General features: G+C 43.1%; 1 protein-coding gene across 1 annotated transcript in view; it reads right to left on the minus strand.

Annotated features, from left to right (window-relative positions):
* Positions 1-10,043: 10,043 nt before the first annotated feature.
* Positions 10,044-16,088, minus strand: part of LOXL1 (lysyl oxidase like 1) — a 36,359-nt gene continuing 30,314 nt past the window's right edge. Inside the window, exons 6-7 of the mRNA XM_063449354.1 lie at positions 11,676-11,791; positions 10,044-10,229 (exon numbers count right to left, since the gene is read on the minus strand). Of these exons, the coding sequence (XP_063305424.1) occupies positions 10,223-10,229; positions 11,676-11,791 (123 nt within the window). The 3' untranslated portion in view covers positions 10,044-10,222. The remainder of the gene's footprint in view (positions 10,230-11,675; positions 11,792-16,088) is intronic.

Consider the following 16,088-nt stretch of genomic DNA (forward strand, 5'->3'; position numbering starts at 1 on the left):
AGATTTAATCCCTTCCACCCCCTAGAGCCCGGCGGGAGGGGGGCCCTGAGGGTGGGGGGGACCTAGGGACCCTATAGTGCCAGGAAAACGAGTATGTTTTCCTGGCACTATAGTGGTCCTTTAACCCTACAATGTAAATATTGCAGTTTATAAAAATGGCAATAATTACACTTACAGGGTTAAGGGTGATGGAGTTGGCACCCAGGCCACTTTAATGGGCTGAAGTGGTCTGGGTGCCTACAGTGTCCCTTTCATAGAATAGGAAGGTTTATTTTTCACATATAGGGCTAGGAGGGCTCTATAGCAAGTTGCTAGAGTCTTGTGTGGTGTAGGGGTGCCCAAACATGTTTGCTGAAATGGAGAGACGTTTATCAGGCACGGTGTATGCAGTGTTCCTTTAAGTTCCATTAGTATTCTCCTTAACATTGTAGAAATATTTTTGTAAGGTTTGTTTTTGCCAGCTTTATATCTGGGCACTAGACTGGTGAATGCACTATAGGATTGGTATAAACATTCTTCAGGGTTGATACCTTAAATACAGGGTGTGATATGGGTGTGATTTCCATAACCTTTACCTGCTATAAACTATTTATTGCTTGCCAACTCCAGCAATGAGAAAGAAAATACCCCTGTGTCCTTGTTTTCTGGAGTATACTAGCTCAAGACAGCTCAACTCAAAAGTGGCTGTAAGGCTTGGGATGGAACTGGATACCCTTTATGACTATGATTCCTTGTGTGATTCCACCCATCATGTCAGCTCATTGCAGTATTGAGATAATCACACAAAGATGGAACATGATTTTTTTTGTTTCCTTTTGGAACAACCCAGCTATTCACATTGGCTACACAGCAAACCAAGGTTTAGGAATAAATGCCTGGCCAGAGATCTGAAAAGTACTTTTTAGGATTTGTCAAAATGTACAGGGTATGTTGGCATTATAAAGAGGACTGGCACTAAAAAGGAGATTGGTAGCCACTATACACAGCATGGCATCTTCAGCAGTGTTGTATATTAACTTTCCCAGCAGTCTTCCAAATGTTAAGATTCCTCCTGTCACTTCTTATCCCCATTCCACGGTCCTAGGTATGGGGGTGGACAAGTTGTCCACCCACTCCTATTTGAAACCCCTCAAATCACTGGTTTATATTATTTTCCCTTATCCTACTGCCCCGGAGTTTAGGGATAAGGAGCATGGGGCAATCCCTGATGTTTTATACAATATAATTTGAGTTAGCGATGAATCCCATATGAAATAAACATTGTGCATTTTTTACACTGATTTGCCTGGTTTGTGTCGCCTGCAAACAGTCATATGACTTTCTGGTTAAACAATACTAAACAAATATCTACAAACGAAAAAACAAAGCTCCCTAACGTTATAAATAAATATATGAATATAAGAATATGTAAGATTACAGTGTTACTTTTTAACTTTAGATTACCGGATCCCTCTGTGATATACAAATAAGCTACAATAAGTTATTATACTTACCTGTATTCAGTGCCGCGTGCCTCCTTACTGGAGTCCAGTTCACCAGATCACAGACAAAAATGTGAAGGGACAGCAGCTACACATCAATATCACTACATTAACGGGACACTATAGTCACCAGGACAACCACAGCTTAATGTAGTTGTTCTGGTGTATGCAGTCAGTCCCTGCTGGCATTTTAATATAATTGCTGCCTTTTCAGAGAAAAGACTGTGTTTACATTACTGCCTAAGGACTCCTCCAGTGTCAGTCACGCGGCCACTAGTGGTGCTTTCTGGGTCAGGGGTCAGCAGCACCCTGACGGCCACAAGAGGCACCCCCTCAGCACTGACCAAGAACAACACAGAGCCCCCACTGGAGAGCATTTTTTCAATGCTTTCCTATGGAGAATCTTGTATGCGCATGCGCCACTCGCCACATATGTGCATCAGGTGCATCTATAAGAAGCATTGTATTGGAAGCATTGTATTGGACCAGCTATGTAGGAGGACACTAAAGTTTAAAGAATACAGGTCTGTATTCTTAGTACTTTATTGGTTTTTTTTTAAGTTTAGACCAGAAGTTTCATAATAGAAGAGGTAGAAGTCCGTATTCTTTGCTTTCATATTAGAGATGTGTTTGAAATGTTTGAACAATATAGAGCACGTCTTTTTATTTCCAAACCAAGTGATCATGTTATGTCATAAGCTTTCCTAAAACCCAGAGTTGAGTAAATTGAATACCAACTTGGGATAAAACGAGTTACCCAGTCTATTTATACCTCAGTTTTCATGTAGTAGATATTTTTATGAGACTACCTAACTACACCCTGTTCCAAATTATTGTGCAAATGATATTTTTCTCATTTACCTAAATAATTGATGTTAATAACAGTCAGCATAATTCTCATGTTATCAACTATTAAGAGTACAATTCAAATTGTATTGAACAAACCTCCTAATGATAACAGTATTTTTTTTTTAAACATAGAAAACTTACAATGCACTGTTCCAAATTATTACGCACAGTAAGTTTCAAAACACTTTATAGGTTGTAAAGAACTGAAAATTGTCATTTGTTGTGTTTGCAGCATATTTACTCATAATACGAAAGAGAATGCACACCAAAAAGTCACAATAGTAACTAACCTGGTTTTTAATGAGCCAATGTAAACAAGATATACAGGCAAAATTACTAACAGTTATAAATAAAGTGCAATAGGCACAAGGCAAAAATCAATAATCAATAGTTACCAAACATTTCTCACAAACCTAGTAGGCCCCCAATGTTTCGGCCCCTTCCTGGTAGCCTTTATCAAGCAGCATATTTACTGAAATCAAAAGCTATTTCAATCAAACTTATAACAACATTTTAACTTTTTAAACATTTTAACAGGTCACGTTACATTTTAACATAGGACCCCTTATTTGATAGCAGCTTCTCAAGTCTTGCATCCATTGAACTTGTGAGTTTTTGGACAGTTTCTGCTTGAATTTGTTTGCAAGATGTCAGAATAGCCTCCCAGAGCTGCTGTTTGGATGTAAACTGTCTCCCACCCTCATAGATCTTTTGCTTGAGGATGCTCCAAAGGTTCTCAATAGGATTGAGGTCAGGGGAGGATGGAGGCCACACCATGACTTTCTCTCCATTTATCCCCATAGCAGCCATTGATGCAGAGGTATTCTTTGCAGCATGAGATGGTGCATTGTCATGCATGAAGATGATTTTATTACGGAAAGCATAGTTCTTCCTTCTGTACCATTGAAGAAAGGGGTCAGTCAGAAACTCCACATACTTTGCAGAGGTCATCTGTACACCTTCGGGGACCCTAAAGGGGATGACCAGCTCTCTTCCCATGATTCCGGCCCAAAACATGACTCCACCAACGCCTTGCTGACATCGCAGCCTTGTTGGAACAGGGTGGCCGTCCACCAACCATCCACTACTCCATCCATCTGGACCATGCAGGGTTGCACGGCACTCATCAGTGAACAGGACTGTTTGAAAATTAGTCTTTTTTTTTTTTTTCTGCCCAATGCAGCTATTTCTGCTTGTGAGCATTGGTTAGTGGTGGCCGAATAGAAGGTTTATGCATAGTAGCAAGACTCTGGAGGACTCTACACCTTGATGTCCGTGGGACTCCAGAGGCACCAACAGCTTCAAATCTCTCTTTGCTGCTATGTAATGGTATTTTAGCAGCTACTCTCTTGATCCAATGCATGGATCTGGCAGAAATTTTCCCCAATGTGCCTTTATCTGCACGAACCCGTCTGTGCTCCGAATCAGCCACAATTCTCTTAACAGTGCGATGATCACGCTTAAGTTTTCGTGAAATATCTAATTTTTTCATACCTGGTCCAAGGCATTGAACTATTTCACTCTTTTCGGCAGCAGAGAGATCCCTTTTCTTCCCCATATTGCATGAAAATGCTGCTCTGCTTAATAATGTGGAACACCCTCCTTTAGTGGTTTTTTCTTAAATTGGGCTCACCTGGCAATCTAATTATCACAGGTGTCCGAGATTGTTTTCAGTGATCAAAAGAGCCCTGAGACACAATGTCATTCATGAGTTAAACTGAAAACCTAAATATTTAATCTTTGTGACACTTAAATAGAATTAAATATTTAGGTTTTCAGTTTAACTCATGAATGACATTGTGTCTCAGGGCTCTTTTGATCACTGAAAACAATCTCGGACACCTGTGATAATTAGATTGCCAGGTGAGCCCAATTTAAGAAAAAACCACTAAAGGAGGGTGTTCCACATTATTAAGCAGAGAATTTGCATAATAATTTGGAACAGGGTGTACTGCTAAATGAGCTCAGCACAAACCCTTTGAACAACTTAACACTTCCATAGCCTTGGTTGTTCTATGTGGTGCATGCCATACAGGGATAGGCAACCTTCGGCACTCCAGATGTTTTGGGCTACATCCCCCATAATGTGCTTACACCCGTAATGCTGGCAAAGCATCATGGGAAGTGTAGTCCAAAACATCTGGAGTGCCGAAGGTCGCCTATGCCTGCGGCATAGAGGTTTATTTTATGAACATCAAATTTTAGTGAATTAAAATCTGAAATTTAGAAAAATAAATGGTTGTGGGGGAAAAACAAATCCAAATCAGCTATATTCCCAGCTTGACTATTTTAGTCAAATTTTTCCAATTAATTTTCAATTCATCACCATTCACTGTTTAGTAGATAAATCCTATTCTGTTCACAAACTTTTTGTTTAACTTTGTGTAACACCTAACAGGTTATTGCATATCTTCAAGTGGGTGTCTGTGAATATGTGGGTATACCCTTTGATGTGCCAGGAAGAAAAGCATTTTTCGTCCCAGCTACATGAAATTTGTTTCAATAAAACTAAGGCAATGCTAGACTAAGTGACCCTGAGAATCTGACTCTGCATTATAAAAACCCTGAGCTGCAGTAATAACCTTGAGACAGAGAAGAAAATTCAGTTTCCTAGTGTGTTTCTAAAAGGCAGCTGTCATCTAACCAATAACAATGTAAAACTAATTCCCAGACAACTGTTTTACCAGATAACAGCTTTGATATAATTATTTGCTCTGTCTCTGTTAGGGGCCAATTAATGACATCAGCGGAAAAGCCAGTGAGAGACGATAAACACTAAAGGTCGCAGTCTGAAACTGCATTAGTTAGGAATTCAGGGAAACACAAGTAAAAAAAAGACAGTATTGCTTGTTAAAATGTTGTTAAATTCCTGTTGGCTACATTCAAAAATGTAAAGCCTTTAAAGCAGAACTGTCAACGGTCTAGAGACTTTGCATAATTTGCAAAAACCCACAACAGTGACATTACAGCTGGGGGTCCAGCGGCCGGGTGGCAGGCAAGGTGATATTTACTTACCTAAACCTGTCCCTTGCTTCGCCACCATCCTCTTCAGGACGGACGTGCCAGGAGCAGATATCACAGTTGTACTCTTGCGCATGCATGACAATACAGTATTGAGATCTATGGAGGATCTCGCTAGGCCCAGTGTCAAGAAGTGTCAGGTATAGGAAAATTACTGAGACAAAGTTGTCCTTACTTTGTCTCAGTATATCTTTTTTTTTTTTTTATTCTTTTTTTTTTTCTGTGCAAGAAAGTTACAAACAGTATATATTTTGACAACATTGGAATATCAGTGAAATGCCAACATGATCAATATGAATATTTCATAAAGATTGCCTTATTATTTTGAATATTATTTTGATTACTTATTTATATTGTGTTGCCTAACTATTATATATTTGTTCTTTCAAAGATGTTCTATCTATAAGATATGTATGTGTATTTTTTATACATACATACATATAGACTCTTGTTATTTTGTTGATTGTATTTGATGATTTTTCCTAGTTTAGGGTGTTTCCCCTTTACATGTCTTAAATACTTCCTTATTCTGGGGTATTTAAACCAGGTCTTTTTGGCAGCTATCCAGTCTTGATGAAGTCCCGTGGGCGGGACGAAACGCGTAGACGCTGCTGCACTTTATTGCCGGACCCGCTGTTTTTTTTTTTTTTGCCTATTTTGTTTCTGCTTTTATTTTTATTTTATTTATTTATCTTATTTATTATTTCTCTATGGTATCTCACTTCTGACCCCTGGAAAGTGTGGACTTTCGTTTATATTGACTGCTGCTTCATCCATCCTTACCGCGGTCTTTTTTGAAGACACCAACCGCGGTATAAGTTACAGCTCACCAGTGGCGTACATACCAGGGTTGCAGGGTTCGCGGCTGCGACCGGGCCCGGCCCTACGTCCCGGTATGTACGCAATGGGCCAGCCTCTTCTCCTGGGGGGCCCAGGATTCAGCCACCTCCGGGCCCCCCGAGGCTGGCCCTGCTTACACCCGGCGGGCAGTCAGGCTGGCAGGCGGGCGGGCACGCGAGGGAGCACTCTCCCCTGAGTGCTTCCTCTTCAGCTCCCTCGCGCACCGCAATGATACCGGAGCCGGAAGATGACGTCATCTTCCAGTGCCGGTATCAGTACGCGGCGCACGAGGGAGCTGAAGAGGAAGCACTCAGGGGAGAGTGCTCCCTCGCGCGCCCGCCCGCCTGCCAGCCTGCCTGCCCGCCGGATGACCGGGCCCCCAGGAGCCCAGCAGCACCACTGGACCCCAGGGAATCCCCTCAGCACTCCAAAAGGTAAGGAGGCTGGGGGGATTAAATTTAAAAAAAAAATGTGTTAGTGTGTGTGTGTGTGTGTGTTAGTGTTACTGTGAGTGTTACTGTGAGTGTTAGTGTGTGTGTTAGTGTGAGTGTTACTGTGAGTGTTAGTGTTACTGTGAGTGTTAGTGTTACTGTGGGTGTTAGTGTTACTGTGGGTGTTAGTGTGTGTGTGTTAGTGTTAGTGTGTGTGTTAGTGTTACTGTGAGTGTTAGTGTTACTGTGAGTGTTAGTGTTACTGTGAGTGTTAGTGTGTGTGTTAGTGTTACTGTGAGTGTTAGTGTTACTGTGAGTGTTAGTGTGTGTGTTAGTGTTACTGTGAGTGTTAGTGTTACTGTGAGTGTTAGTGTTACTGTGAGTGTTAGTGTTACTGTGAGTGTTAGTGTTACTGTGAGTGTTAGTGTGTGTGCTAGTGTTACTGTGTGTGTTACTGTTACTGTGAGTGTTAGTGTGTGTGTTAGTGTGAGTGTCAGTGAGTGTGTGTCTGCTAGTGAGTGTCAGTGAGTGTGTTACTGTGTGTGTCTGTTACTGAGTGTGTTTGTGTTAGTGAGTCTGTTTGGTGTCTGTTAGTGAGTGTGTGTTTGTCAGTGAGAGTGTATGTTTTGTAAGTAAGTGTGTATGTCTGTCTGTCGCTGAGTGTGTCTCTGTCAGTAAATGTGTGTGTCTGTTAGCTAGTGTGTATGCGTCTGTTCGTGAGAGTGTGTGTGTGTCTTCAGCACTTACCTTTCTCCAGCGCCGGACTCCCTTGGTGCTGGGGATCCCTCCGCGGCTCAGCTCCAAATGCGCATGCACGGCAAGAGCCGTGCGCGCATTCAAACCGCCCATAGGAAAGCATTACTCAATGCTTTCCTATGGACGTTCAGTGTCTTAGAATCGCGGAAGCTCCTCTAGCGGCTGTCAGTGAGACAGCAACTAGAGGATGGATTAACCCTCAGTGAAACATAGCAGTTTCTGCTATGCTTTTAGCTGCAGGGTTAAAACTAGAGGGACCTAACACCCAGACCACTTCATTGAGCTGATGTGATCTGGGTGTCTGTAGTGGTCCTTTAAGTGTGTGTGCATCTGCATGCACTGGTGTACATACCGCGGTCGCAGGGGTTGCAACCCTGCAACCCCTGCGACCAGGTGCCCGCCGCATGTGATGCGGCCCCGGCCTGCGCAGAGTAAGCGTGCGGGGGGGGCCCACGGATCAATTTTCGCACCGGGGCCCCATACGTCATGTGTACGCCACTGCAGCTCACTTATATCCTATCAGCTGTACCTGTGGGCGGTGTGCTTTTACTACACCGCGGTCTTTTTTGAACATCCCGACCGCGGTGTATTATTCCATCTGCATCTGACAGATCCCCCTTTGGAGTGGGTTAGAGGTCCGCTGTTTAGAACTTCCACTCACCTATATATTTTTTACTTGTTTTTTTTGAGTGCTGATTTCCATACATATATACCTCGGTGGGGGGCCCACACCGAGGCAAGGTACAATATTATTTTATTTATATTTTATCTTTTATTTTTATTTATTTTGTGTTGTCTTTTTTGCTACATATATTGTGTTACTTTTTAGGCAGCTATTACACATTTCACTTTGTACCATGTATCAATAATATATTTCTATTTTTGAGAACAGTGGGGTTATGTTTTTATTTTTGGCTTGATTCATTTCATTTTTATTAATTTTATATGAGTTTTACCTCAATAAATATATTATATATTTTCTAGAGTATCTATTTTGAGCGCACATACTTATTTTCAACTTTTGAGCTAACACTCATTTCTAGACGCTTGTAAACGTATGTAGCTGCCAGTTTTAACATTTGTTATTCATTACACCTTGTATCTATTTTCTTATTTCTTATAAAGATTGCTTTAACCCCTTAAGGACACATGACGTGTGTGACATGTCATGATTCCCTTTTATTCCACAAAGTTGGTCCTTGAGGGGTTAAAGAGGCTGAATATGTCTTCCCATTTGTTTAAAGGAATATTGAAAATAGAATTGTATTATTATTTTATCTAATCAAGCTATAGTAAGTTAGCAGCCATCTTGGGATTCCATCACAATTTTCAAACAACCAATAGGGTTATTATTGTTAAAGAATACAAGTCTGCAGAGTTTGTGATGCTAGCAACCAATCAGAGTTTGTGGTTAGCAGAACAGCTCCCAGCATTCCACAGTGCAGTGCTTTTTGAAATCTCGAGTGATATTCTCTGCCCAACAGGTCCAAGTTTAACTGGAATCATTGTTTTTTTTGTTTTTTGTTTTAAACAAACTGCTTAACATATTTGAAAATAATCAACAGTTTTAACAATATCATATAATGATGCATAGATTATTTTTGATGACAAGGACCTTTTTTTTATTTTACAGAAAAATGTAAAACAGCTCATATTTTTTTTCAAATCACCAGAAGTAAGGTACCAAAGATATAGAGAGTTTATGGTGGAGGTTCAGGTTTTGTCAAGCCATTTTCAAGCTGATTCCCTAGCACCCAATTCCTGCTCTCTCATCTGGCGACATCATAACAAGGAAGTTATATTTCGCAATATACAAGTTAAAGGGACAATATAGTCAAATTAACTTTTACTTAATTAAGCAGTTATGGTGTACAGATTATGCCCCATGCAGTGTCACTGTTCAATTCTCTGCAATTTAGAAGTTAAATCACGTTGTTTATGCAGCTCTAGTCACACCTCTCTGCATGTAACGTACACAACCTAAACACTTCCTGGAAAGTGAGATCTAATGTTTACACTTCCTTTATTGCACAGTCTGTTTAATTTAGGATTTCTTATCTCCTGCTCGGTTACTAGCCTACTAGACCATGCACCATGGAACCTCCAGCATGTGATTAAAGTTGAATTTACAGAGCAGGATATAAACATTTCTAAAGTAAGTTAAGATGTGAATGAAAGTAATACAATTTTTCCCCACACAGGCTGTGTGAATCACATCCAGGGGAGGTGTGGCTAGGGATGAAACAACAGTGACTTAACTCCTAAATGGCAAGAATTGAGCACTCAGACTTCGAAGGGATGATCTATACACCAAAACTGCTTCATTAAGCTAAATTTGTTTTGGTGACTATAGTGTCCCTTTAAGGGTATTCAGCAAGCATACACAGGGGGCAGGGTTATGTTTATGGAGTAGTAGGTGATTCAAACTGGAGTGCAAGGAAATTACCGTTGTAAAACGAAATGACCGATCTGGGTAAAGACGGACTATAAAACATATATCAGATCACAGACGGTCAACAAATGTGTCATGTCTTCCTGACTATTATAAAAAGTGTATTAACATCATTACTCATAGGTATATGGTTCTCGTAATATCAGCTTGTTTAATGCTTGCCCCCAAAAAGGTATGATGAGAAGTGATCGATTCTTTTGATAAATCCAAAGATCAATTTTACAATTTCTTTTATTAGAAAACGTGAGGATTTTTTACACAAGTGTTAATATGAATTCTGGTGTGCTCATTAGATTGGGATTTAGGGGTGCGATTTACAGTTAGAGATTTCTATGACTTTATGGTGCAGGATTTAAATCCTTCACTGGTAAGAATCTTCTTTAGAGTTTTTCTCAAAACCTTTGGACGAAAGAGAAAGAGAAGGGCTAATCAGTGGAGAGACAGAGGAGTTTTAAAAGACTGTATTAAGTGGGTAAGGTCCTATGGAAATATAATGTTACATAGATAAACATAGAGAAGGGATATGCACTGATATCAGACACAACATTAAAACCACTGACAGGAATGTAATTGGCATTTATTACATCATTATAATGGCATCTGTCAAGGGGTGGGATATATGGGGATTGTATCCCCACTATAGTCACCATCAACCCCACTCTAACCTCCAACTACAGCCCCAGTTCTCCCGCTATAACCCCTATCTCTCCACTAGAGCCACTATCATTATAGCCACTATCCCCCTCCACTTTGCCCCCAGTTCCCCACTATACCCCTAATCCCTCACTAGAGTCTCCTTTACATCCTGTATAAACCAACTATAGCCAGTACTTTCCCACTAAATATTATTCCCCCACAACAAACCCAAACGCAATACATCAAGCAGCCACCCCCAGACATGTCACACCACAAGCAGCATTCCCAGAAATGTACAACACTACAAGCAGCCTCCACACACACACATACACACACAACCTCTCCCAACTCTATCCACTTACGAGCCATGCACTCAACTAGTCACATCCAATTAATCATACTCCAAACTAGTCGTATAAATGCATGCAATCAAATACTCCAAACTTTATGTGTGTGTGTGGATTGAGTTTACTTGGGGTAGCAATCTGACCCTGTGCAGACAACGTATACCCCTTCCATGACAGTGGTGTTCTCTGATGGATGTGACCTATTTCAGCAGGATAATGCAATGAGTCACACTGCAAAAATTGTTCAGGAATGATTCGAGGAACAAAGAGTTCAAGGTGTTGCCTGGGCCTCCAAATTCCCCTCAATCTCTATCCAATTGAGCATCTGTGGGATGTGTCTGAACAACAAATTTGATCCATGGAGGCTCCACCTCACAACTTGCAGGACTTAAAGGATCTGCTGCTAATGTCTTGGTGTCAGATACCACAGGACATGTTCAGAGGTCTTATGGAGTCCATGCTTCATCACTTCAGAGCTGTTTTGGCAGCACAAAGGGAACCTACACGACATTAGGCAGGTGGTTTTAATGTTGTGGCTGGTCAGTGTATTTAGATGTTCGATATGAGAAAGTGCATATAGAGGGAACAAATTGGTGTCTATTCAACAAACAGTGAATTACAGCAAGTAACTTAGTAACAGTTTTTCACTCGGTCAACAAAGTTGAAGGTTTTTTCTAATGCTGCTACTTTGGCTTAAATTTTCCAAGATTTTTTTCAAGCCTCTATGGTCTGCTGTTTAGTAAATACACCCCATAAGCATAAACAGAAAAATGGGGCAATTACAGAGGGACCTCCCCTAGTTAGTACTAGAAGCCTTTAAAAGCAAAGGAAACCAGGGGAGAGACAGACATGGACTCCTCACTGAGTGATGCGGCAATTTGTAGCAGACGCGTATCGTCCTGTATAGTGAATATTACACCGCACCACATTGTTGGTGAAGTCGGACTCCAGCACCTTGTATTTAGGATTCACAACGACCTGCAGGATATACAAGTTATATGTTTAGAAACATCCACAAGAGGGAAACCAGTAATATAAATAAATATGGCATTATAAGCTGTATAAAGAGCATTCCTTACACAGAAAAAGTTCCAGACATTATTAGAGCTGCTAAACAGTCATATTTGTTTTTGGATGAATAAAAAATTATATATTTATTTATTTATTTATTTATTTTACTATGAGTTGAATGAAGCAAAGAATGACTACATTGCCACAATAAGTCATACTAGTAAAATTAATTAGTTCAAGTGAGAAGGGTCTTTATAAAGAGAGGTGATTTATACCCAGCCAAAATAATCCTGCCTTCATTTTAAAGGAATATCAACATAGAACCTTACAAAAGGACTCAAAACACATGGGACTTGTACTAAAATGTACTCACTTCTCAAAACCTGAAAAAAACAAAACAAGCAACATATGACAATACTGTGTGTACTCCACAGACTACAGCATTTAAAACCAGAACACACACATAAAATGTCTTGTCTTGTTGGTATGGCTAATCAGAGATAGCAGTAAGGGCCAAGAGACCTTGCCCTTTAGAGAATACGTTTGAACAAATTTTGTTTAAAAAGTACATGTGTTGACCCGGCCAAACTTTATCACCTAAACTATACCCCACTTATGCGAACCGTAATACAAGATATGGATAAGTGGCTAGATAAACCCTTTATCTGGATCGGGCGTATTCACGCAGTAAAGATGAATGTGCTACCCCGCATCCTATTTCTCTTTCAGGCGTTACCCGTTAAACTACTAAAATCTGATCTAGCCCCATTGCAAAAGGCTGTCGGGGACTTCATTTGGCAAAATCAACGTCACAGAATTTCCGGAGAGGGGCGGAGCTTGACCGTCGAGGAAGATGGCAGCATAATCTCTGAGCTCCCTCTCCCCGGCTCCTGAAATCCGCTACCATCCGCATATACTGAGGCATAACTGCACCCAGAGAACGCACAACAACTCCCACAACGCACAGCCGACCACCACACAGAGGTATGGGAGGCGGAAAAAACAAAAAAGATCAGACCCAGTCGGTCGCCCCGATGTTCCGGCCACAACACGAACAGGGCCGGCCATCTTGCCGCCGAAATTTAGAAGAGGCCTGCACGGACTCCGACGGGGACGAACACAACACAGCCCCAGATGCCCCCCTAACCCTGCGCACCATGCAATCCATGCTCAGGGAAGCCACCGCGGATATCAAATCCCACATGGCGGCTGAACTCGACAAGAAACTCTCCGGCATTAGGGAAGACATCGAGGCCCTAACAAACAAGGCCCTCCACACCGAAACCAGCATTAAAGATCTCACCACCACATCCCAGGCACACACACAGGACATCACCTACCTGTACGCTAAAATTGAGGCAATGGAAGAAAGCATGGAAGATATGAACAACAGATCTCGTAGGAACAATATTCGGATCCGGGGCCTAACTGAGACGGTCACCACCGAAAAGCCTACACGCCACCCTGACAAACCTATTCAAATCAATACTGCCCGAGGCATCCACTCACGACCTCCTACTCGACCAGGCACACAGAGCCTTGAGGCCACAGACAATGAACCCGGACGCACCCAGGGATGTTATAGTCCGCCTGCATTTCTTCACCATCAAAGAAAAGATTCTCAACCTTACCAGAAATTCCCCACCGCAATACAAGGGGGACCGCCTGGCCTTTTACCAAGATCTCGGCCCATCCACCCTGAAAAAGCGGAGAGATCTCAAACAACTGACCCTCACACTCACCCACCACGGCATCAGGTACATGTGGGGCCACCCATTTAAGCTGGTAGTCCGGAAAGATAACCAGACCCATATCCTCACAAGCCCAACGGAAATGGTCCCGTTCGCGGACTCACTGGGCCTTACCCTACTACCACCTCCCAACACTTACATCCACGAGAGTAGGGGGCTGTGGCAAAACTAGCCACTTCTGGACTGTAGTTATTAAAGGTTGTCCGTAGGCTGAATATGTACTGTGTATTTTAACCTGTGTATGTACCGTATTGTGGCCGTTCGCATGCTGGCAGCCGTATGCTGCCAGCACACCAAACATTCATACGACGAAACACGGCTATCCTGGCCGTTCGCCGTACGAATACGGGCTCCCCAGGTCGACCACACATTCCCAAGTCGTGTGGTACCAATTCACCGATTGCAACATTGTTGCAATCGGTAATTAAGGGCTCTCCGAGGTGGCCGTCGATCCATTACCGACCATGCGGCGGTCGGCCATCTTGGATCCTTTGTCCCTGCAGCGGTGTTCGGTCGTCGAGGGCCTGGAACTGAAAATGGCTACTCGATGATTTGAACGCCGCTGGACTTCCAGAGCGTTCGGGAGTCCCGCGTTCGGTACATTGTATGTCCCGTACTTATTCGGTATTTTTAAACTCACTTTAATGTTTTATTGTATTATGTGTGGCGTTCGGTCAATTCAGCTGGGATCGGAGCGGTATTCTCACAAAGTGTGCGCTCCGACCTCAGCTATCTACCGAACGTTCAACTATTGCAAAGTACCGAATATTGTGTAATTTCTGTATTTTAATGTCAATTGTCGGTTTTGCTGCACGAGGAGATAATCCACTTAGTCGTCCATTTTAGTGGGAGTATCTTTCTCGTGCAGCAAGGCCTGTTGGGAAAGTCACAGTGCATGGTGGGAGAAATCCCCTGGAATTACTGTCTGGAAACCCCTTGCATGGGGAACTGTATAAATATGCTGCCTGTGAATAAACCGAGTTAGTTGACTCCCAAACTGTGTTTCGTCCGGTTATTGGGAGGATTGGGAATATTGCCTTGCTTTCTACTCTGACTGTGGATTTCCTAGATGTACCAACGGATATCGTATGCTGATACATTGCATTCCGTTACAATTGGTGGCAAGCGACGGGATCCGAACCTTACAGCCGAAAAAGCAGCGTTCGTGGAAACTGGAACGACCGAACAAGGAAAGCAAGGGCAATTCGTATGGAGATTGATTATACCATACTAAAACGACAAACTTTAAAAGAGCTACTGGAAGCCAGGGGTAAGATAGCCAGCAACAAGTCTAAGGCTGTGCTGATCGCTGAACTGATGGAGGGAGACCGAGCCCGCAGCGCTACACCCCCACCAGCCAAGGAAGAGACCCCATTCCAAAAAGAGCTGCGAACCAGGTTGGAGTTTTTACCGCAACCAGTACCGCTGGAAATACTGACCGTGATGGTATCAGATGTACAGGATTATCTGATGGCGACCAGCACACCAGCAACCCCGCCTAGGGCAGAATCTGTTACTGCCTCCACCTACGGACAGGTCAAGCCCAAAGTCCCACATCACGCCTTTAAAGCGTTTTGTGAAGAAAAGGACGAAATCGATGGGTATTTGCAGGACTTTGAGCGGCTGTGCGATCTGCACGATTTGGAGCCCGCAGTATGGGTGCCGCTGCTGGCAGGCAAATTATCGGGTAGGGCAGCTGAAGCCTACCGTGCTGTACCCCGAGAGGACAGTAAGGATTACCCTAAAGTAAAGAGGGCAATCTTGGAGAGGTATGCTATTACCCCAGAGGCATACCGGCGGAAATTCCGGGGCTTGCGCAAGCCTGAGAAAGATTCTCATGCAGAATGGGCGCACAAGCTGGACCAAGCATCGCTAGGCTGGATACAGGCCAGCAACGCCACTAACATGGAGGAGTTGAGGCAGTTAATGCTGCTGGAACAATTTTTTAATGGTTTGTCCCCAGAAGCACAAGAATGGGTGAGAGACCGGAAACCACTCACCCTACCCGAAGCCGCTAAATTGGCGGATCAACATTTTGATGCCAGGAGACATCACGGGGCCCAAAATAAGACTCTCCCTCGGATTACAGGGCCACCCAATAATTTTACCCCTACCGGCCCCACCGCACCCCTGCACAGGCCGGCACTGAATACTCCACCAGCCCCCTCCCGATACAACGGCAGGGCTAACATTCAGTGTCACACCTGCAAGCAGTGGGGGCACATTTCTCGAGAGTGCACCCAAAACCGGAGCCGGCAAGCTTGGAATCAGGTGCGACAAAATTTGGCACCCAGGGCTGCTGCGCACCATTATCAGGTAGCACCCGCCACCCAAGACGTGCTGAGCGCTCAAATTGAGGAACCTCTAGGGGTGCTGCACGAAGTAATGTCAGTCCGAGCCACCGACAACCGACAGCACCATCGGCAGCTAGTGACCCTGGAGGGAAAGGAGGTGCAAGGGCTCCGGGATTCGGGAGCCACTTTAACTTTGGTTGCACCACATTTGGTACCAGG

This window comes from Pelobates fuscus, chromosome 3 (genome assembly GCF_036172605.1).
Source record: "Pelobates fuscus isolate aPelFus1 chromosome 3, aPelFus1.pri, whole genome shotgun sequence".
NCBI lineage: Eukaryota > Metazoa > Chordata > Amphibia > Anura > Pelobatidae > Pelobates > Pelobates fuscus.